Raw genomic sequence first — 25217 nt, 5'->3', positions numbered from 1 at the left:
ACACAAAACTGGCATTCCCGGTAAACCAGCTGGTTGTCAAATGCGGCTAATAGAAAATAAGTGGGCTCATATTATAAACAGTACAGTTAACAATTAATGATATTTAAGCTATTCTAAAGAAATATGCAAATAAAATGTATTTTTTTATATATCTGTCTGCAAAATTTAAAAGACTGAAAGTTTCTATAAAAATAGAGACCTTCCAGTAAAAATGTTCAGCTGACGTTTTAAAAAAATCACCATTAATTAAATAAAAGAGTTACTGTTTTTAACTTCCCCATTTTTGCCTGTGAAGTGGTCTTTTTCTGTGATCAAAGGACTTTCCAAGTTTGAAACCTTTTGAAACTCAGGATTTAGCTCCTGTTGCCATAGTGATAAAGTGTAATCCCTTCAAGATTATTCTTCCGGAAACTGGAAGCACTGCATTCTTGTTATATTTTCCGTCATTTTTTTAAAGTACTTTCATTTGGGCTTTTATGCTTTTTTCCCCTCCTTCTGAAAGAGATTTAATGAGCTTTTAGAACTACGGGGGGTTCTTTCTCGTTCATTAGCACTGCTGCTCTGAAATTTTTCCCCTTTTTTGATGAAGATTGCACTCCGCCATACTTCTTTTGATTTTTTTTTTGTACCGTATATTTAAGCACATTAGAAGATTAAAATGTAGTGGGGTGCCTTTTTCTTCTTGGAAAACAAGAATCTTTTTGATTTGTGGAATCTGGAAATTTAGTTAGAATTTCAGGGCTACTTTCTACTTCTGTTTTCTTTTCTTTTATTTCTAAGGAAAGCGTAGTCAAGTAATTTATTTGCTAATTTCTTTTTTAAGAATACGTGCAGACTTTTGAAACCCTTCAATTGCGTTTAATGCCCACTTTTAGAGCTACATAAAGGCTGCTCTTGGACAGATCACGCAATTTTTAAATGACTAGTCTAAGATGGCAAACATCCTCTCTTTGCTAAAATTTCACACAACACCAGAGGAAAATGTCTAATCTTGTCATATTTAAAACCAAAGCTTTATAAAATAGAATGATCATGAATGGAAAATTTATTTTTTATTATTTGGTATCTAGTGCTTGTTTAATGGAAAATATGTATTAAAAGTCAATATGAATTTAAATTACTTAAAAAATATTTTTAATGAATTTTTTGCAAATCATTTTTGTTATTGCATTTCATTTTGATTTTAAAAAAACAAAGATTAAGAACATTCTTTAGAATTTTTTTCTTTAAAACAATTTTTCCCCGAGTTTTATATCTTTAATCGAATTACAATAAAGCGATTGTTAAGGTGTTGTACTTATCTAGATGGTACGCAATCTTACAATTTAATTTTAAATTTCATAAATCCATTGCTTTGATTCCCTAAAGCCACCTAATTGCTCATTTAGTTTATTATTGAAGGAAATAAATATGTATAATAATTGCTTCTGATTCTCAATAAAATGCAATATTAAAGATAAGAACCAAATAATTCAACACAGAAAAAAATGATGCAAAATAACAGATCGAGAAAAAATTTTCTTTCTTAATTTATTATTATTTTTACATATATAATTAATTTTTAACAATAATCTTTCTATTTAATTTGGATCGAACTATGAACTACCTTTTCTGAAAGTCATTTAATTTTTTATGAATATTATAAAGCCAATACATAAGAATTATAATGTATCATGCAAAGAAAACTGATGTTCTTTTAACATCATATATTCTTTTAAGAATAAATGTTTGTCATTTTAAAAGAATTAGTTTATTTGATGCTCCTAAATAAATTATGTTTGATGCCTTTCTTAAATTAATTCATTAAAACATTCATTTCTTTTCAAGTACAGATGGTTTTTACTAATTTTAGGTCATAGTATTTTTTCTTAATCTACGAATGCTCTCTCTCAATAAAATTGCCAAGAAATTGCCATTAAACGAGTTAATGTCATTCATAAGACAGAATAAAATATTCGCCGAAAGTTGTTTTTCACAGCATCAAAAGATTCTCTTTAGAAATAAGTTACACCTCAAGTGGCTATTAAAATGTTACGACAAATTCCGAAGTGCTTACTGTACTCTAAAGTACTTAAGAGCTTCCTTTTTCATTAGTTTTAAAGCTTTTTTTGCTATCACATCTAATAAAATAAATCTGCCATTTGCATCCCCTTAGTTCAACAGACATGCAGTTTTCAAAAAATGCAAGCGTACTTCAGTGCATTTATCTTTTAAATACCTAGAAGCTGGTTGAACAGGTTTTTAATACGATTAGACTTCCAATTTAAAATATGAAAAAGAGTTTTGAGTGTGATTTTATTTATTCTGTGAAAAGTTTTGTAACTTATCTCTAATTTGGAAAATAATTGGATTAAAAATCACAAAATCTTGAAAAATATTACAAAATGTGGACCCGCATTGCATAATATAATGAGATATCGTATTGTATTGCTCATTATTTTTATATGAACACATGCTTTCAACTTTATGTGAAGATGTATGTTATCGTACTAAAACTATTTTATCATGGCTAATTTCAGATTTTCAATTGCTACTTTCATTTGTCTTATAACCTGGATATTGGATACTGTGATATTTCGATAATTTTTTCATTGAATTCTGCAATTCTCAACAATTTAAGAAAATAAAATGATTTTTTGTCGATTAATTCGTGAAAAAAATTGCTTATAAGCATCTACAAGTTAGCATCAAAACATGTAAGCGTCAAACATTTAATAAAATGGTTACACATATTTAAATAAATAACCCATTATTAAAATTAATAAGAAAACGAATTCTAAGTGACAAAATTCCCCAAATCAAGAAATAGATTACAAGAATACAGTTTAGCATTTCTCTTAAGAATTCTTAGCATTGAGAAATTTTGGAATTCCTGGCATTGAGAACGATTTGATTTAAAGAATATAGGAAATGCATTCCAATAAAATCTGCTGAATTTTATCTAAACGATCTTTTGGAATTTTTCGATTATAAAGGTTTGTTTAAAAAGGACTTAAATTTGAGCAAAACAACACTTTTCGTACTTATTAAAATGGAGTGTTTCACGACGACGGGCTATGAATGGGTTGATTGAGTTGTCTATGAATACAAGCAATATTATTCAGCTGTAAATGTTGCTAAAACCATGTTGCTATTTAATTGACGGATGCGTTTTAAGCATTGAGATATCAATGTTGGGAAATCTTCAAACTGTGGATAAATTGGTAGTGCTTCCAATACGATTTTTACATTCTTAAAAGATAGGCTGTATTGGTCTTGGCTGCATTGTAGAAAATGTCAAGAATTAAAGTTGTAATCAAATGTTGTTTCGATTTTGAACTTTGATATGGCCTAATATTGATTAAATAAACACCAGTTCTCTCGCAATTTTCTATTCGATAACGTAGCACTGATAATCGTGAACGAACGTGGGTTTTCATTAAAGCTAGGTTCTACGCGAACATTGGTCCACTTGCACTTCTTGGCCTTCCATAATTTGGAAGAATAACAATAGTGAAATTAATTAATAATTTTAATCTGAAGCATTATTTTCGATTTATTTGTATCTATTTCATATAAACGCTGCTCAAAAATGTTCTGCTCTGTTGTGTGAAATTGAAATCACCCTCTGTAGATTCAACATTGAAATATTGACTTGACCTGATAGTTTACTCAAAAGTATAAAACGCGTTTATTTTTAAATTTTGAATTTACTGTTATGATTTATCTTTTAAAACTCACGTAAAAAGGTCAAAGAGTGATTCTGGTTCAAGAGAAAAATTGAAAGCATTTTAATATTAGACTAGCTGGAATATGAAGCATTATTCCAGAAGATTTTCATTTCATAATAATGAAAAAATTGTATTTTCATTCATTTCTACAAAAATATCAAGCAAAATAAGAACCTATGTAATTTAAGCATTCGATGGAATCCATTCGACATTCGTAAACACACATTTTCTAAATAACTAGTTTTAATCCAAAGGCATATTTTATATAAAAAAATATGATATACTATAAAATCATTCTATCGTCTGCAATTTTATTTTTTATGAATAGAATTTTTTCAAATTTAACAAGAAATTCGATTCAAAAAATAAACAAAAATAGAAATAACAAAATGCAAAAGTAGAATATTCTAAACGTTGCATAGCAACAGAGTATCCACAGATTTTTTTATTGAAAATTGTCTGCATCTATTCAATTATTTATTAAATTTTGAAACATCAATATGACTTGGAAGAAAAATTGCATGGAAACAAAACTGATGTTATTGAAAAAAAATCTATTTTGAATTTTAAGATGTTATAAAAATATTTCTTGCTAGATTATTTTCTCCGAAGATATAGAAGAAAAACGGTAATATTTTGGTTAATTTCTAATGAACTAATATTTAAATAATTTTTGCACTTCGAAAAGTTAGCAACATTTTTGCTCTTGTTTTAAATAATGTATTTGCAAAGCTTGGTTGAATTCATTTCGTTTCGGAAACGTTTGGCTACTATTTACTTTTAATTAAATTAAGAATATTTTCAATTTTGTTTCAAGCAGATATCAGAAATGTTGATAAATTTAGTTTAATAGACTTCCGACTATCCAGCTCAAATTAAAAATAATTCAGGGGAATTATTTGTTAGTCTGTTAGGGCCGCGGTGGCCTGGTGGTAAGGTCTCGGCTTCGGAACCGGAGGGTTTCAGGTTCGTGACCCGATTCCACCGAAGAACCGTCGTGTAAGGGGGTCTGTTGCACGTATCCGTCTTAACCAAGCGTCCTCCCGCTGGTGTGGTGTGGTGTGGTGTGGAGTGTAGAGGGGAGTGCCAACTCAGGTGTCGTCCTCGTCATCTGACCGTGGTTCAAAATTACGAGGGCCGTCTCAAAATAGCCCTAGTGGTGCTTCAAGCGAGACGTTAATATAACCAAACCTAACCTTGTTAGTTTGTTAATACGTTGCAAGCGGGCTTTCTACTATAAAACTTCTAAACATTCACCTTTTAGTTTGTTTATCAGGTGTCATAAAATGTGGAATACTTTCTCACCTTTATGAAATAATCTATAAATGAAGTGTAAAATGTCTGAATAATTTTTCTATGAAAAATTAAATTTACATTTTATGTAAATCCTTTTTTAATTTTAAAAGAGAATTGGTTCATACTATGCAGTGATTATACGTCTCCTGTAGCTAATTAAACATTGGAAAATTTATCTTAAGATGTGTCAATTTATATATATTCTTAGCCTTCTTTTAATGTGCAATACAAAGAACACAAATTTAATAAATTTTTATAATATTCAATGCAACGCGTAGCAACCATTACTTTACTTTATTACTGTTCGGTATTAATAAGACATAAAAAATGAATAAATACGGGTTATGGTTATAAAAAAAATATTTTAAGTGGAATGAGTTGGATCAAAGATGTTTTTCCTGCCTGTCCTACAGATATATAACACTGAATGCTCGGGGGGGGGGGGGCACTATACCTATTATTGATTCCATTTTGCAAAATTTTAGATGAAATATTCATAACTATGAATTGCTGAAACTGTTTTATTTTTCTAAACGATGGATTTTCTTTATTAGAAGAAAACTAACTTCCTTTGAAAATGTCAATTTTTTCATTTTAGTTACCAATTTGACATTTATAATTACTATTTTTAAATAGGATTTTTTGCATTAATTTAACTAATCCGAAATTTAAAAATATATTATTTATTATTCACTGGCCGAAAAAATTCTATAAAATTAGCTAACATTGTTTGGAATTTAAGCAGAAATAAATTTTTTACATTTTAAGTATCATCAATTAATTATTAAGTACCATCAAACTATCCTTAAGTTTTAGATAAGGAAAGTAATTGTTAGTCTATGCTCAGAAAGGAAACTCGACTGCAGTTTACTTTAAGAATTTTATTAAATTACTATCAAGATAAGCTTAGGGCAATTTTTTTTTAAATTTTCACTTTGGGCCTCAAACATTTGCCTAAACTGGATTTTTAAATATATGAAATATTTATATAGATACGGTGAAATAATAAATATAAAAAACTTTATGAATGCATTAAAAAATAAACTTTTTTTAACCAAAAATATGGAGATCAAAATAAAAAAAAGATAACTAAGGCATTCGTCGCAAACAATAAAGTTTTAAGTAAAATCGTAATTAATCACAGGTGAAATATATTTTAATTTTAATATAATGAATGTTGGAATACTTTTTTTAAAAAAGATTTCTAGTTGAATTGTAATTCATTACAGGTTTAAAGCCTTTCCCTTTTTCTTTTTTACGCATCGCACTCGTGCAATATTTGTTTTGACCTACAAATTTTTGATTAAAAAATTATTTTCTTTTTAAATACGTTGATAAAAATATTTCTTAAAAGAATTTGCATACTCATTATTTTACGGTTTTCATACATTATTGCTTACGATATTATGGGGAATCGAATGCCACAGTCATAATATAACATTTTGAAGAAAATTATTTTTTATTGATCTAGATTTCTAAAAAGGAAAATGTTTTATTTTATACATAATCGTTATATTTAATTTCCTATTAGAATAGTATTTAATCTAGTTCGCATTAGTAATACCCCTGTTCTAAGAATTATTTTTTAGTTCTTATCTTTTTTTAAAAATATTCTTAATGATCGGGATTTTAATCATATTAGTAATGTAATTTTAACTTTAAATTGATATTCAAGTAGTTATTACTATTGCATTGTGTAATAATTTCCTGACTTTCGATTCCGCTTATTTTCGATAAAAAAATTCTTTCTTACTTTTTCCTTCACTAATAAAACAAGAATAAAATAAAAATAATCATAAATTTATTTGTTTATAAGTATTCTCCACTATTTATGTAACTAATAGTTGCAAATATTATAGAAAATAAAGTTTAAAATTTCTCGAGTTAATTTCTGAATGACGTCAGTGAAATCATTTATAAGTTAAATTTAAATCTTTATGTATACGCAAGAATTATAGAATAAATCTGATATGTTATTATCACATGGAAGCAATAACTATACAAAACTGCAGAATTCTATGCACAAGATATTGAGTAAAAAATCATAAAATTCCAATCTTATTATAGAATTTTGAACTTTTGTACAAGGGCCGGATTTCCGATAAAGCCTAGAGTGGCCGAGATGGGGGGGGGGAGCGAAATTAGATCGATTATTAAAACTGTTAATTGTTTTTTTATTTCATCAGTTGTTAAATAAATAAGTAAAATTTCAAGTTTTTTTTAATTAAGAATTAATAGGAATTATGAATTATTTAATATTAATTATAAATAATAATTATACTATATTTGTTCGTGTTCTTTGTCTGTTTTATTATGGTCATTTAATTATCACAATATTTATAAACAGCGAGAATCCATTTAAATATAATTTCGAGCAAATATTGATTCATTACATGCGAGAGTCATTATAAGTTAATTATATAAAGGAAATATTTTCACGAAATTATTGAAAAACAATATTAGTTTAAAATAAACATGTTAATTTAGTTAAAAATATGTTGAAATATGAAACTAAATTTACTTATTTACTAAAAAAGAAGGCCTCATGATGCATGCTACGTAAGGCCGAAAATTGCCTAAATCTGCCTCTGAATCCTACAAGATGGAACATGCAAAATAAAGTAAAAATCTTTAATGACCTAGATATCAGATATAAAGTCTTCATAAACTGGAAGTGGAACAACCGAAACAAAGTAATTGAGGATACATATAAAATTAAATCAATTTCATTCTAAAAGAAGACTCCTTGCTTTTGTATCATACGTGAAGAAATAAAGAAAAACGGAGGAATGCTACAGTACATAAATTGGGGAAATTTGGGTTCATAAATTGTTATTTTTTTTAATAACATATAGCTTTTTTCCTACTTTAAAGTACATTTCTGAAAAAGTTGATAACATTTTTTTGGATATAAATAAACTATTTAAAAAATTCTACTGCCTTTTTTTTAAATTAAATAAATTATTTCTTCATTATATATATTAAAAATGTCTCGGTTCCAAATTCAATAACATTTTCGTATCTCTTATGACCTTAAAACTACTTCCAAGTTGCAATTTAGTTCACAGATTTACACTCTTAATTTTACTTCTTGCAGAATATTTTGTATGTTCAAGTTTGAATATATTCTGCAATTTTCATGCTAATATAAACTTTACAAAAAAATCATATATAATTTATTTCCATTCTGCTAATTAGATTGGATGTTTTTCGTTTGTTTGCTTTTCAAAATTTAAGCTTCAATTAGTTAATAAACTTATACATTTTATGTCAATTTTTTAAACTGCTTAAATTTTCGTTTTCTTAGGTTATTTTATTCAAGTTTTAGTTTATTTTTTTGACTAATTCATTATTTTTTTCAAATATATTTAAATATTTACTGAATAATGAAAGTTCAGAAATTAGATTATATCATTTCATTAAAAGTAATATTATCACTTATTAATTGAAACATAAGCATTAAATTAATTATTATTTTGAAACATAAGCATTAAATTAATTATTATTTTGAAACATAAGCCTTTTATTAATAAAAATATTGGTTTAACTTCATTTATGAAGAATGAATTTCATCATTTATAATAAATTTAATAGACTTTTTGCGATAGTATATCTTGTACTTTTGTGAAATATTATTTTTAAAATTATTCTGAAGTGTTCGAAAAAATTTAATTCGCAATACACCTATTTTATATTTTCAGACACGAAATGAAAAAAAAAATTAATGATGATTAATCAGTATTATATTCTGATCTAATATTATTTTTGAAATATTTACATTGATTAAAAAATATGTGATATTTATCATAAACAAATTTCCAAAGAACGAATGACAATCTTTTTGTGGCAAAGTCAGCACGTGATACGCTGCCAGTGGCAGAAAATGTGAGTGACATCGAAATGGCGGGATTTCTCAAACAGAAAAAGTACTCTGATACATCTGCGTTTCCTATATTTTAGTAAGAAATGTACTTAAAAAACAGATGAACTAAAGATAAGAAGGAAAAAAAAATAAAAAAAGACTTACCTTCAGTGACGAGCATACCATTTAGATCACTATATTGATGATTGGAGTCAGACCTTTTTCTTTAATTCATAAAGAAATATTCTTCCGCTTCAGTACAGGATGATTTCTCCGAGGCGTCCGGAACAGTATTAGCTATATAGTTCATCAGTTCACTATTTTCTTGCACAAATTTGAAGCATGTATTCTCTTTTCAAGTCTATATATTTCAGTTCACTTTGTCTAAATATTTTAACAGCATATTTGAAACAGTTTTTCTCTTCGCCGATGGAATATTTTTCTGTCAGTTGGTAGTTGCTGAAAACAACAGTAGGTTTTTTTTAACCAATAAAAAGTATTTTATCTTAGACAAAATCAATCAGAATCGAAAAATTCGCAAACGATTTTTTTTCACTTATTCATGCAGTTGATATATTCACAATTTGTGTTCTTTTACTAGAACAAGAAGTTTAAGATATATGAAAAACTACTAGCAATAATAAACAGATTCCACGTATTCTAAAACAAAATAATTCCATTTCGAACGAAGAAACATTTGAGGAGGAAAACGGCGAATGCAAACGTATTCCACTTCTTTTCCTCGTTCTACCGGTATTGGAGAAGAATACAAATTCTTTCAAACAAGCAGTTATCTACTAAAACAGAACAGCACGTTTTTCTGGAGAGAAAAGATACACGGAAATTATCTGAACGCTGCAACTCTGCTTCCACTTTCACGATCTCTAGAATTCGGAATCCGAGTGTTCTATATCGATCGCGTTCTTCGCTATCGATGTCGGAAGCCAGCTCGTGCGGTGGCGCTTCTGTTGCAACATTAGTGTTTCGAAAACGAAGTTGATTGTATTTACCTTTTCCGTTTTCTGCTATCTGAAAAATATTTATTGCATTCTTATTGTAAACTATTTGCATATACCCGTAACAGTATTTTCATGAAATAACAATACTGTTATGGATAAAACAAAATTCCTTGGCGATTTGGAAAATCATTTATTGCATATTTTATAATTCGGTGTAAGTACTTTCTTTAATTAAAGAGCTAATTTTAAGACTAATCATGTCAGAAATACAATCTTTACTGGATTTTTAATTTTCGAAGAGAAGGTAAAGAGAAAGATAGAGATCACAAATCAGCGGAAGTGGTCTCCCAAAACTTTCTCGCATACTCTCTAATTAAAGTCCTAAATAATGTTTTGCATAGCATTGGCGATAAAAGTTACGAAATATTAATTTTTGGCTTGGATTTAGGATTTTTACTAAATCTATCGTGTCATCCTTGGCGAGTATTTTGGTGATTAATCAATGGCATGTAATTAATAGCAATCGAAAATTGAATTTGTATTTTTGAAGCTTTTTTCCGAACCGATTGAAACTAAAATTTGATACAAAATTACACTTATAATCAAAAACTCTCATACCAAATTGGATATAATTAAGACTTTGCTTTTTGGAGTTATCAGGTATCGATAGTCGGTCAACTTCTTGTTGAATTTGATTCAAAATTTGATTGGTGTCTATACTATAGATGTTAATCTATCTAGATTTTATCTATCTAGCTTTTTTCATTTTGTAGTTATTGGGTTAATTTATATTCGAAGAGAAAGACTTAGAACGGATTTTACTCAAAATTTGTTAGAAATTTACAAATTTGGTATAAAGACAGTGTACCAAATTTCACTCATCCAGCTCATCACGTTTTTGAGTTATCTTTGTCACATACAGACAGATCGATGAACATTTTCCAAAAGTGTGGTTTTCGAACTCAGGGAGTTCTAAATGTGGAGATTCGTCAAAATCTCGCGTTCGAATTTTTTCGACGATTATTATACTTTCTCAATACTATACATATGAGGAAATAGAAATTAGAGCGAGAGATGGATACAATTTGTTTTATTATTTTATACTTTAGATTTTTCTTACAACCAGGCTCCGTTTTTTAAATACTTTACATACAATTACTTATTTAATAATATACTTACTTAAATACTTTATCTTATACAATTAAAGTGTGATTATTTTTTTATGAATTTTTTACCGTTACTAGTTTTTAATTTGTATTGACTACTTCTTCAATAATTTTTCCAAACCATTTTTTTAAATTATTTTTTTTTTTAGAGAAATTCTACGCGAAATATACTTTGCATTTATTCCACGTTCAGAATATTTTAAACTCAAATTTCGCTGAAGCAATTTCGTCCTTATTATTATCTTTCTTGAAGATCAAAATTAACCAATTTGATATCATTAAACATGTACAAAAGTACGTATAATTTATTCATTCATTCCAAAACATTCCTTTTTCTGTTCGAAATGGAACAAGCAAAATAGTGGTTTCGGATTTAATCTGATCTAGAATTCTTTTATCATCGTTCGATTATGCGGTATTGACTTGTCTGTTGAAGTGAGTGCGAAGTACTTGACTTGGTTCTTTTTCTTCTTGTTCTGGGCTTCACTGAAGCCTTTGAAGTACTTCACTTTCTCCTATGACTATTTTTTTTTCACGAACCTTTCTACTGATGGAATAGTTAAATCGATTGAACCAGAAATAAGTGGATGGTGGTAGGAATTGCATTTGCTTTATTCTGCATAATCCCGTTAAAAAAAAAGAAAGAATAAAAATTGATCAAAAATATCTTGAATTAAGTCATCAATATTAATTGGCTTGTTTCAAGCATTCACATCACTTCAATTTGTAATTTCACAGTGGATCAAATGAAATAGGAATTATAATCGAACGTACTTGGATTTTCGGTATCATTAAAGCTCGTTGATCATGTTGATCTTCGTTTCATCAAGTATTTTAATCACTGATGTTTAGGATAAAATTCGTATGAATATTATTGATTCATGTTGCGCTGTTTTGAAAATTATTTTTTTTTCTCCCAGAATTTTTTAATAAGGACGAAATTCTGTGCACCTGTATCACCGATTGTTTTCAGAGAAATAGCTTATATAGCATTTTTGTTTTCTCGTATATGTAGTGTAATGTTGTTGTTGTTGTTGTTGTTGTTTATGATGGCACTTGCCTTGGACATGCTTGCTGACGACGTCAGCGATTTTAAGCCAAGGGAGCGTCTCTTGTTTTAGTAGCGCCAACTAGGGCCAAGAGTACGTCTTAGCTATTCACGCATCACATTCGCTTGCACAACCCCTTTTTACGGGGGGGAGGGGGACATTCACACATCTCACAGATAGAACAGTTGAATACAACCATGCCCGAACCGGGACTCGAACCCAGGTCACGGGGAAGACACGCTACTCCTATGCCAGGAAGCCGGCGTAGTGTAATTATAGAAATCGTCAAAATCTCGAATGCGATTTTTTGACGAATTAACACGTTTTAGACCTCCTTGAGTTCGCAAAAACATATTTTTGGAATATGTCCGTCTATCTGTCTGTGGCAAAGATAATTCAAAACCGGTTGAAATTCTGTATACACCAAATTAGCCGATTTCTTTCAAATTTTTTGTAAAATCTGATGAGAGGAAGTCCATCTGCCCGGTAATTCGAATATAAATTCATATAATAATTACAAAACAAAGAGAGCTATATAGATAAAATTCGGTGCACAGATTTAACATCTACAGTGTAACGTTTAGGGGCCAAATGCAACAAGGAATTGGTTATCTGTCAGTGTGTACTTCCAGAAACACGTAAATGCCATTAACTCAAAAACACAATGACTTAAATATATGAAATTTGGTGTTGGATTTTGAGATTACAATTACAGTTTTGTGCCAAATTTTGATTTAATGGATTGAGAATAACGTGTCTAAAACAAAGTTGGTTTTTGGATACATTTAATCACTTGTCAGAGATTAATCGCCAAAAATCTCGCCAATTCAAGCCAAAAGTTAAAATTCCTTGTGCACCAAGCCATGTAAGGCACTCTCCTGGATGAAACCATATTGAAAGAGTATATAAGAAAGTTTTAGAGATTAATTTTAGAGACTGGAAAGTTTAGAGACTTTTATTCCCACTGGTTCATTTCAGTTTTTATAACGACTGCTTCCGTTTAAACTTGTGGATCGATGGATACTGGTTTTGAACACTTTTCTTTCATTTCGCTCAGGAGTTCCATCGTCTTTTTGATTCATTCGAAAACATGATTACACAGAGTCATGCGTGGTTATAAATAGTTCCTTTTTCTGAAATGAATGAGTTAACTTAATTGATTGTGTGGCCTTGTGACTGATTAACTGATTGTACATGATGAAATGAAGAAATTTAATAGGAAAAAGAAGACTGAAAAGTAATCAAGAACCCTGATTTTGCTGAACGAACGTAATAACTGTAATAAAACAAGCAAGATTCTTTTTATTATTACGAATCACGCGATGTTTCTCTGAGTCGAAGATGGATGGTGTCTATACAAATGAATGAAAAACACGTTAAAATCTCACATCGAAATTCTTCTCGAGGGCACAATGTCTTTTCCATTTACTTTACATCAATAATATATTAAAATATAAATTTTAAAAATTAATAGTTTCCTTTCAAGATTAAATAGAGAATGTTGTGGCTTAGAAATAAAAAAATTCTTACAACTAAGGAATTCTCCACTTCTTCTTAAGAAGTGGATTAATCTAAATTCGGTTTGCGTTATATCTGAAATCGGGCTCAAACAGCTTCATCTTGTTTGGGCAGAAAGTTTGAAAAAGTGCAGGACGGATCAAATGCCGACCTTATTATCTGACTACAAGTGAAAATTTCGGGGACTATCTCAAAATAGTAACTATATAAAATCCTATTGCTTTAAAAAGAGACATTAAAATAACAATGGAAAATCCAAAATTAAATAGCACCTCACTTGCTTTCCTGGTCCTACTCTCAACAATCTTGTGGCCGATTAATCAGATGAATCAAAAGGATTCAATCTAATATTTAAAGCATATTATTAATCTTAAAAATGTAACGTGGAGATTTTTGATTTTAGAAATCCTCTTTAATCGCGCGAATTCATTAAAATGTACATCTTTGCTATTTTGTTTGATAAATCTTAAATTTTGGAGACAAGGAAGTTCTTTTTACATACTTTGATATTGTCAAAGAAATCATAGTTTGATCATCACGTTTTTAATCTCACGGCATCATAAATCAACTCATTTTTAGACTCATTTACTTACGAACAAACTCGTGCAATAAAGAAATTGAAATAAAGTCTGACTCTTAGTGAATAGGAAGCTGATAAAAGTATGAATTTCATAACATAACATAAGCGTTGAATTTCATAATATTAAAATTTAATTGTTGCCAGTTGTGTATTATATTTAAAGAATTTATTAAAAATGGAGAAAATATTGTACAGAAATGAAACTGATACCATTAAACAGGTAATTTTTAAGATAAGGCAAATACCATTTTTGAGAGATAATACTCGTAGATTTGGTAGATATGGTCATAAATTTCCATAAGTCACAGCAATTATTACCCATCTAGGAATGGTTAAGCCTATTTTCACGCTCAATTAAGCTTTGTTTGGTGCTTTTTTTTTCTTTTTTTTTTGCTTCTTTTGTATCTTTTTTTTTCTCTGAGCGACTAGAGTTTTTGATGAGCTTTATCTCGAACACTTCTCATAATATTTGCAGTTTTATTAATTAACAAAATATTGCACTAAATGCAACTATAAAAACGTTCAATGAATCAATATGAAAAGTTTTATATTACTTTGTTTATATATTTCATGAGAATAAAACGAAGTAATTATCATTATACCACCTGTGAAGATGGTAATCCCATCACTGAAGAATTCAAAAGTTTTTATAATTTTTTGTTCCACTTCCTTCTTAGCTTATACATTGGTTTATTCATCTAGGAATCATATTGTATGTTATTATACAAAATAACTTTTTATCTTTTGAATTCTGTAAAACCTACTCTTCAATGCCTCTTCATAAACACTAAATTATTGCTAACAAAATATTCTCTTCCACAAATATTTATGTATATCTCTCACCATTTATTCCAAATGTTGTTGCATTGTTTCTTCGCATTCAACAACAACTTTCATTTTTCCATTCCGTAGAAGTAACGAAAGAAATGGATAACAACGGAAATCTTTGAAGAAAAATAGCTAAATGGCCCTTTGAAGCCTCCGGCCGGGCTTGCTAATTGCTCTCTAATGGCTTTTGTTTAATGAGTTTCTGGAGTTTTCCTACAATGATGGCCGAAAGAACAATTTTTGATATTCTGGTTGAAAGATTTTTCAAACGCTTGCTTTCTAAATTGTTTTCGTTTTTAAACTCATAATTTGCGCTTGTTTAACTTTAGCGTTCAAATAATTATGTACCGTTTAATGAATTGTTTTTAGTAAATGTTTTTATGTCTATGTATAAAGGTTCGATACAATTTAAGGTATCTAGATAGATTCGGGGACAAATTTTTTTAAAAAATATGAATAAAGAATATTTTTTATATATTACCATTGATTTTCAAAACACAACTGTTTAGTTAATGGCATTTTGTCTAAATTTCCCATGCTAAAATTATAGCATAATTAAGAGAATATATTTGATTTTCATTTCGTAATCCACTTCTCAAACTGTCCAGAATATAATAAGACCAATAAGATGTAAACAAATTTAATAAAAATATATTTTATGAGCATTCGAAGTTGTCAACATTATTCCGTTTTGAACTGAAAATGACTGTAAAGTATAACTGAATTAAACTATTTTAAAATCTTGGATATGTTACTTTGTCTTCTGACGCATGCGTATGAAATTCATTAAATTATATTTGGGATTTCATGTTTCCCATGGACCAGATATAGTCAAATATTTATTCTTCAAGCAAAGCATTTAAAAATATATGTGTACATTTGTTCCTATATAAATATGCAAAAAACCGATGTTATTTCTGATTCTTGTTATTTCTAATTGCCTGAAATAAACAAAATGTGGCTGAGTAGGTAAAAAGTTAATACAATATACCACCTCTAAAAAAAATTCTTCGCTTTGATATTCTTTTAGCTGTTAAACTTAAAACCTTACGCCGTGTCTGTTTAAAATGCCCCCTTTCAACATTTTAACATAGTATAATTCAGCTAAAAATATTGTTGGCTCGTTTCCAATACATGGAAAATTGTATCATTGTATAATTTAGTGATATTTATACTGTTTTCGGTAATCCGGTCCTATATATGATTACAGATAATGTCCGGTCATCTATATATCTGATTAAATTGATCTACTGTATTGTTTACCTCAAGATTAGAACTGTTCGACTATTGTACTTCGGTAAGGGGTGGTGCGCAGAAAGATGAGGGATTATTAATGATAATCTGTCCTGTTGCTAAATGCAAATATCTCCTCCTTTCATCTTTTCTCTCACCCCTTTTTTGACGAAATAAACGTCTCTTGCATGCAAACGCGATAACTTAAAAAGCAATGACTTAAATACCTGAAATTTGGTATGTGATTATGTGACTACAGTTTTAGTTATGTGTTTTTTTTTTATCCGATTGGAATAAAGAGGCCCAAAATACATAAGCAGCTTACTGATACTTGGGTATTAACCCTCCAACTGCGTATCCTGCGATTTCCGTGGATTGGCAGTCAGTCCATTTTCTGTTGCATCTCGCGTTTTTCGCAGTTTAGAATGTTTATTTTTACGATTACAGATTTTTATTATATTATATTATTATCGTGTAACATTTAGTATCAGTTCACTTTCTTTGAAAAATATTTGAACTTATTTGCAAACATTGCATCTAAATTGTGATTTTAAAGAAGTACGTAGCGAGAGGGTTAAATGCATCCTAATGATTCATCGCCAAAAAATTACCAAAGATTGTTTGCTTATAGACTCTTTCGTAATTATTGTTCGCTATTGTGGTTAATAATACTCAAACACATATATTAGAAAATATGTGAGAAAGTTTCGAGGGGACCACTCGGTATGATTATATTTAAAATCTTAGAATAACAGAATTTCCTTATTAAATATGCATTATAGGATCGGAGAATTGTATGTAAATTTAAATGTCGTAATTTTCTTAATAATTTTGTTGACTGAAATAGCATAAAAAAATCATTCTTTAAGTTATTTAAAGTTTTTATCGTTTACAATGGAAATGTATATGCATATAATTTAGAAATCTATTAGAATTAACACTTGTTTCGATCCTCATAGACAGGAAAACGAAAACAGAATCATTTTCTCTATTAGCGAAAGCGATGCTGGTAAAGTGATCTGTATGGTGTGATGCATTTATGCGGAAATGTGATATACCTAGATTCTATTTTAATGCGTTAGAATTAAAAGCGCGAAATCTATAGCTGTAATCGCTAATGACTTCATGTGAAAAGCAGGAAATGACTTAACCCTTTAAAGGGCCATTTTTTTTCTAGTCATATTATGTTAAAATATTTTTAGGCTTGAAATTAGAATAAGAAAAGGGATTCATTTAGCTTATTAGATAAATTTAATTTGATTCATTAATTAATTTGGTTAATTAATAATTAAGTAACAAATCAAGACATATCATTTTGACTGAGATAAAGAACTGAAGCATCTAAATTTCTGTCTTTCTAAAAAAATTTGTCAGAACTTATGCCAACCTACAAAATTTTATACAAAGATTGATAAATTTGGTGGGAAGCATATTTTCCAGGGCCTTAGAAAGGGTTAAAATAGCCGAAAACTAGTCGGACTGTTTCACCCCAAAATTTCCTTGTATACTCTTTGATAAATGCACTTGGATATTATTAATCATATGCAATTGGCGAACAATAGTTATGTAAAAGTTTATTAATGTTCGATCTTAGACGATTAATCATTGTGATGCGATCAATACACAAGTACCAGAACTCCATTGTGTATTTCAGACGCCTTTTGGGGGGCAATCAGAACCATAATCTGACACAGAACTAAAATTGTCTTCTCAAAATATCATATATTTAACCGTTTTGTTGTTGATTAATCGTTTTTACGTGCTTGTGAAAGTACAGATTGCGGACTGTGACTTCAATGGCGAATTTTAGTTTCAAATTTGATAAATATCTGTCTGCACTTTACATGTTAAATGTATGTACCAAATTTTTATCGTCATATAACTCTTTATTTTTTTGTAGTTATTTTGTTTATTTATATTCGGAGAGTCAGATAAATAGACTTCCTATAAGTGGATTTCTTTCAAAATTAGACAGAAATCTACAAATTTGGTCTAAAGATGATATAATAAATTTCATTTTTTAAAGTTTTGTTAAGTCCGCTAAGTTTCCATTTTTAAGTTTTGTTCGCAAACAGACAGACATAATTTCAAAGATGTGTTTTTGGGATCCAGAGAGGTATGATTCCCAAGGAATTCGGATTTGCGATTCGGAGATTCGTCAAAGTCACGATTTCAAATTTTTTGACGATCCCAATATTTTTTATATATATATATTTCGTATATGGATTGTAAAAATGCAATAAAATACTTGGAAATTAAGAGAAACATATTCTTTTCTGTTAAAATAACTGCATCCAATAATCATTATTTGATGTAATCTTAGTTTTTGTAAAGTATATAGAGGTGGTTTCGAAAAAAAATTAATGTTTTATCGTATTTGTTTTATAAAACAAAATGGTTTTCTCGATTTATTATATTCACTTATAGTATCTATTTTATGTTCGTTTTTACGCTTATAGTTTATTGATAGATCATCGTTCCAATTGAAAAATTGGTAGTAAATTAGATATGTTAATGACCCAATTTTGTGTACCAATTATTCTATGAAAGATGGATGCCTAGTACTTTGTTTATGATACAACTTGGAACTGTTGTTGTTTTCGGTTTCCATGGTAATGAAAAGAAATATCACAGCTGGATGGATTCAAGGAAGCAATAGAATTGATTGATTCGTAACTCCCATTTGGCCATCTGGTTTTTGTGCTTTGTTAGCACCAAAAAAAGGACGCGTGACAAAAACATCTGAAAAAAATGACGAAACTATATTGAGATTACTGTTTTCGAATTCCGAAACAATAGATGAAGACAAAAAAAAGTTTAGCTTGTTATTGAAATGTGTAAGATATTGAGTCAATGTAAAAAAATATTTTAATAAAACTTTGCCTTCAATTAGTGTAATATTGGATATATTTGGATAGATTATTTTCAATAGTTAAAATTAATGCCATTCATTCGTTGAAAATTTTGTTTAAATATTGATTTATGAAATTAAATATGCTATTGAATTTCGATATCAATTTTTATTTTTAAATAACGCATTATTTTTTTCAAACGATTCGTCGATTATTTAATAATATATTAAAAAGAGCTTAAAGAAAAATTCATGATCTAAATGAATTTTTCCTGATTTTGCATTTTTTCGCTACATAATTGGTTTAAATTAAAAGAATAAATTTTTAATTAATTTAATTTAAAAGAGAAGATGTAAAATTTTGTAAATAGTATGAAGCATTTTGTAAAAATTCTTTTTTTATTTAGATTACAAACAGAAAATGTGTCTTGAGAAAGAGTTGTTATTAAGTAAAATTTTTAAGAAATTAATGATATTTCTGTCCACAGAAAAAAAAATTCTAAATTTTCTATTAATAAAAATTATCAGGCAAATATTAAATAAATTAATATATTGATTTACCCTTCGCCCTCAGATGGTGCCTCTCATTTACCATTCAAGACGGTACATCAATTTGATGTTTATTTATTTATTTTTCAATTTTAATTGTTAAAAATACCTACGAATGGTAAAAAGTTGTAGATTCATTTTTCAGGGAATTTCAACTTAAAACCATTTTATGTATTTATTTTTTAGAACAATACATAAGTCCTTGTATTAGGTGAATAACTTTTCATCGAATCACTTTTCCGAGTGCAAAGAAGTCACTTAGCTTATCTGTGTTCAAAATGATTTTAATGTAGTTGTAATGACGTAGTTTAAGTTCCATTTTGTCTATTATCTCTTTTTTGTTTGTCAAAAAAAATCCTATTTCTTATAAGCTATTGCTAAAAGCTTATCTCCAAAAATATATGATTGTTTTGGAAATTGATTATTATGAAATTCTAGATAGTTTCTCTTAACTTAAACTATTACTAAAGAGTCCAGATTTTCTTCAGACTGAGGTGTTCGCTCGAGGTATTTGTTGGGACGGTGTGGAAATATTTTACAAAATGGTTTTTCCATCAAACAAATGATAAAAATAAATTTTGTTATTTCTTTGCTGCTTCATTTTTATCAATACTGGTAACAGTGGCATCTTAGCTTGGAGCTTTGATTCCATAATGATTCTTCATCCATATAGGTCACGTGCCTGTTAAATTTGTTGAGTGCCAAATAACTTTCACCTAATTTTGATGGGGAAGTTTTAAAAGGGGCGGGGGCGCATAGTAACTCGCATTGATTGCCAATTGTAAAATAATCAATGCAAATCAAATTCTCTAATATTCTCCTGTATACATGCACAGAAGACTCTCATTCTCATGAAAATGAAGAGATATTTTCAGTAATGTAGTATTAAAATAAGAGTGCCAAAATGCCCTGAACAAAATGTAGTGCTGAATGGTTGAATGTAATGTATTGTAGGAAGGGTAAGCAAGAAATGGTTTATTTATATAAATATGCTAATAAATATTTTATTGGCAATTCAAATATCTGCTTGTTATTGATTACTTTATCAATCAGGTGTCGTCCTCATCATCTGATCGCGGTTCAAAATGACGAGATCCGTCCCAAAATAGCCCTAATGTTGCTTTAAAACGGGACGTTAATATTACTAAACTAAAGCAATTTTTTTACTTCTTATTTCTTGATAAATAAATAATAATAATAATAATTTGCAGTGGTGGAGTGGTGTAAGATCGCGTTTTAGATCAACTGCAGTCATCGACATTTATTATGTTTTCAGCTGTGTATAAGCTTAAATAGGTGAAAATTTATCCTGTAAACCAAAGTTTATTTAAATTTTATTTTGCATATTTCGTTTAACACCATTCTTGTCGCTTATATTATGCGAAGGAATTTCTTTCTTGCTTACTCTGTTTTTAAATAATATGATGTCTAACTGCGATAATAAACTATAGGTACTCCTGAGGTATTGTCAGACATTTACTGAACTGAAATAAAAAAATGTGAGATATAATGCCTGTTTCTCACTTTAAATAATAAAATATCTATCTTTGTATATTGTTTCTCCCGGTTTTATTTCTGGCTAGTGCGTCTACTATATTTTTATAAAGTGTAAAATATATAAAAACATATGTTGGACATTTAAAATAGTTACTAGGCTCACACTAAATACTAGGCTGATTTTTTTTTCAGAATCTTTGCCAAGACTTATCTGAAACATCCGTGCTGCCATCTATTAATCAAAAAGATAACTCAAATGATTTCGAATTATCTCCAGTCAGAACTATTAGAATACAGAAGGGAACAAATGTTTTCGGTAAGTTGTTACTTAACCACACATTTATTGCAAATATTCATTGATGTGTGAATAAATGTTGTTATAAAGAATCGGGAAATTCAAATACACATGCTTTGAGAATAAATAAAAAAAAAAATTAACATTTCGAAATTTCAAAAATGTCCTCGATTCATTTTTCTGGTAATTTAGGTTTAAAATCATTATTGCATTAGAAAATAACTGCATAAAATTAATAAAACTAAATTTCTGCATAAAATTAATTGCATTTTATAAAAAGGAATGCTTATCGATTGCTACAAATACAAAATGCGGAAACGTTTTATGAAATGATTCCTGTATTTTCTACTGGAATTCCTGAAGATTTTTAAAAACAAATTTATGATTGTTACTCGTAACCGATGAAATTTCTATTACTTTTACAAATAATGCAGATGAAATGAAACTGAAAGGTATCTTACAATAATTTTGGTTCATTTTATGTGATTTTCATAAATAGCGTCTTCTATCTTCTTGAAATACTTGGTTTGTACCGACAATTATAGATATCTGCATGGACTTCATGAAATGATTTTGATAAACTTCTCTGTTTTTGACAATGTTAGCAATTCGTGCAAAACTAGACTGCTTCAACAAATATTTAAATTTTTTTCGTAACCTTTGCCGCCTTTTTCTTAATGGGATTTTGAATATTTTATAAATAAAAAACAATATGTTAACCGAATTTGATAATTACAGCGATAAATTAACCGTAACTGGTTGCAAAAATTCGTTAACTTATATGTCATAACATTTTTATTTTATGCATTATGTGAATGAATTTGCATCTCACGTTTCTTAGTAAATGAATGAATTACTTAGTAAAACGAATGATAAGAATTCTAGAAATCCCAACTTTCTTTAAAAAAGCCTGGAATTAAATTGTAATTAAATCATTTGTAGGTTTAAGCGTGAGTATCGTGGAATCCGTCGGTGTGCTGGTGACGTCCGTAACTCCAGGAAGTGCCTGCGATCGGGATGGGCGCCTGAAAGGGGGTGATATCTTGGTGTCCATCAACGGTTGTTCTTTGCTGGACGCCGAGCCGCGGATTGTCGGTGAAATTCTCAGGAATGTGGACAAATCTGCAATTGATGTTTTGTAAGTTGTATTTTAATATTTTGTTACTTTAATATATATATATATATATATATATATATATATATATATATATATATATATATATATATATATATATATATATATAATTTGTGTGTGTGTGTGTGTGTGTGTCTTAATTAATTTCCTAATTCTTATTTTAATTTAGCCCATATTAACTTAAGAATATTCTTAAATATTCTCTTATTTCCTAATCTATTTCCCCTTTCTTTATGCAATTTATTGTACATGCGCTCTAGAAAACTGTAAATTCCGCAGGTTCTCACGCTCTGAGTGAAGGATAAAAAATACTTAATGCTTGGCACATTCTTTTAAAGATACCTAAATATCACTATTCTAAATCAACATATATCTAAGAAATCCCTATCAAAATTTCATTGTAAAAACCATTGAAGGGAAAATTTCTGTCTCTTTTGCTCTTGTGTCGAGGTGTAGACTGACGTATTCCTTACTACTTATTCTTGTGCATAAATTATGCCTCTCGGGATGGAACAAAACGAATTTTAAAATTCAAAAGTTTTTTTATTCGGCCACGTAACTTCTTTCTTTCTTTCGCCACAGAATATCCCCGAACTTGGAATCTCTAGGATTCCCTGTCGGTTGAAAGGATATACGTGGGAGTATTTATTAAGATAAAAGAAATACAAGTAAAAAGACAAAGAAATCAATATACACAGAAAAAGACATAAAATATCAATATACACATAAAAAGACATAAAATATCATCAATACACATAAGAAGTAACTATATACAATATTATAATGATGAGAGAGGTGTTCGGTGGGGAGTATGAGTAGATGAAATCTATTGAAGGTAATATATTCTGGAGAAGAGCTTGGTTGAGAAATGAAACGAAAATTTATACTGGGCTTGGGTCTGGAGAAATCAATTCCTCGTTCTCTTGTAGAAACCGCACAAGATTTCTAATTTTAACCTTGGACATCTTGTTTCTCATAACGTTGGTCCACCAGATATTTTCTAGGTCGTGGATGGGTTTTTTGAGATGAAAAGACATGGTGAGAGGGCAACTAGTGGCATAATGAAGGGGATCACCTACTTCGCCGCACACGTAACTGTAAAAACAACTTGTTTACACACACGCACACACATTTTCCCATGTAATTAATTAAAATTATTCATCTGTATTCATATCATATTATGCCGATGTCCTGACATAGAGCGTCTTCCCCTTAATCTGGGCGTCCTGGGTTCGAGTCCCAATTCAGGCATGGTTGTTCTTCATCTGTTCTATCTGTGAGATGTGTGAATGTGCCCCCATGTAGAAAGGGGCTGTGCAAGTGAATGTGATACGTGAATAGCTAAGACGTACTCTTGGCCCTAGTTGGGTTACTAAAAAAAACAAGGGACGCACCCTCGTCTTAAAATCGCTGATTTCGTCAGCGACCTTGTCCATGGCAAGTGCCATTAGAAACAACAACAACATATCGTATTGTGTTACCTGGAAGTGCAAGTGATTGTTTCTATTCATTAATTATAATAGATTATTCCAGTAATGTCAATCTTTTGTATCATCGGACCCTTTCTGGCATTACCGGCCTGTAAGGGTTAAACCAAGAATTTGAATACTGAGAATAGTTTTGAAGATATCCTTATCTTGAATTGGATTTTTCTTGTTTAAAATGTTGACCGAAATGTTTTTTTGTTCGTTAGAGTCCAGTACATACCCGAAGACCCTTCCGATCCTTCAACATCTGAAACGTTCACTAGTCTGCGCGGGTAAGTTGAAATGATTCAAATATGCATGAATTTGCTTTTTTTTTTTTTTTTTTTTTTTTTGCTTAACTGTACATATGCTGTACTGATGTGCTATTTTTTTATGTGCTAATGAGATGCAGGTATTTTCAAAATACATGTTTCGAAGTATACCCATTTTTGCAATTTATTAGATAAAACAAATTTTCAAAAAAAAAAAAAAAAAAAACTAATAATAAATAACTATCGCGTTCGAAGTTCGTAAGTAAATAAAACGAAAAATAGCTAGAGTTCACCCAGATGCACGAATTCCGTGTTCAAATTAAGTTCCATTTTTGAATTGAATAAACAAATACACCATTCAAACATCATTTGTAAATGGAGCTTGCTATGCCTTAACTCTCCGAAATCTCTGTTAGAAGCATTGACGGATACATGATCGGTGATTGAAGTGCAAAGTATAATAAGGATTTAAAAAATATATCCCCAGCTGAAATAATTCATCAAATAATGAAAGTTTACTGAATGAGCTCAATGTCAGGAAAATAGATGTGAATTTGCTGCAAGAAATATAGATTGGTTTGCAAATGGCACACATTTTTAACAATCACACTGACTGTATGGAAAAATATTATGTAGCAATGTCTTTCTATCTTTGTCTCTATTTTTTTTATTTGATGAATAAATCTCCCCAAAGGCTTATTACTTTATTTTTGAATCACCCTTTAGTAAGTTTTGCTTTAGATTGAGTGGATTTATTTTTGCTTGGCAAATACACTTTGATCGAGTTGGTGATATTGAACAAGAAATAAATAAAACAATTGCAGATTACTCGTTGAATAATTATATATAATTAAGCAAATTAACAATATTGCCGCATTGAAAAGAGGCAGTCGACTTTCCATGACCGAATGGTCACAGCACTGGTCTCTTAATCAAGAGATCGTAAGTTCG

At 29.3% G+C, this 25217-nt stretch overlaps 1 protein-coding gene and 1 long non-coding RNA gene across 6 annotated transcripts in view; one reads left to right on the top strand and one right to left on the bottom strand.

Annotated features, from left to right (window-relative positions):
• LOC129956859 (uncharacterized) overlaps window positions 1-9745 on the bottom strand; it is an 84084-nt gene extending 74339 nt beyond the window's left edge. The window contains exon 1 of the long non-coding RNA XR_008782706.1: window positions 9034-9745. This is a non-coding gene — a long non-coding RNA (uncharacterized LOC129956859). The remainder of the gene's footprint in view (window positions 1-9033) is intronic.
• Window positions 1-25217, top strand: part of LOC129956829 (inaD-like protein) — a 924555-nt gene that overhangs the window by 591050 nt on the left and 308288 nt on the right. For all 5 annotated transcript variants that reach the window (XM_056068787.1, XM_056068794.1, XM_056068783.1 and 2 more), the window contains 3 exons: window positions 21291-21414; window positions 22336-22531; window positions 24222-24287. In XM_056068787.1, coding sequence (XP_055924762.1) covers window positions 21291-21414; window positions 22336-22531; window positions 24222-24287 — 386 coding nt within the window. The remainder of the gene's footprint in view (window positions 1-21290; window positions 21415-22335; window positions 22532-24221; window positions 24288-25217) is intronic.

The sequence above is a fragment of the Argiope bruennichi genome, chromosome 2, assembly GCF_947563725.1.
Source record: "Argiope bruennichi chromosome 2, qqArgBrue1.1, whole genome shotgun sequence".
NCBI classification, from domain to species: Eukaryota; Metazoa; Arthropoda; class Arachnida; order Araneae; family Araneidae; genus Argiope; species Argiope bruennichi.
This window is presented reverse-complemented; position numbering and strand designations above follow the sequence as displayed.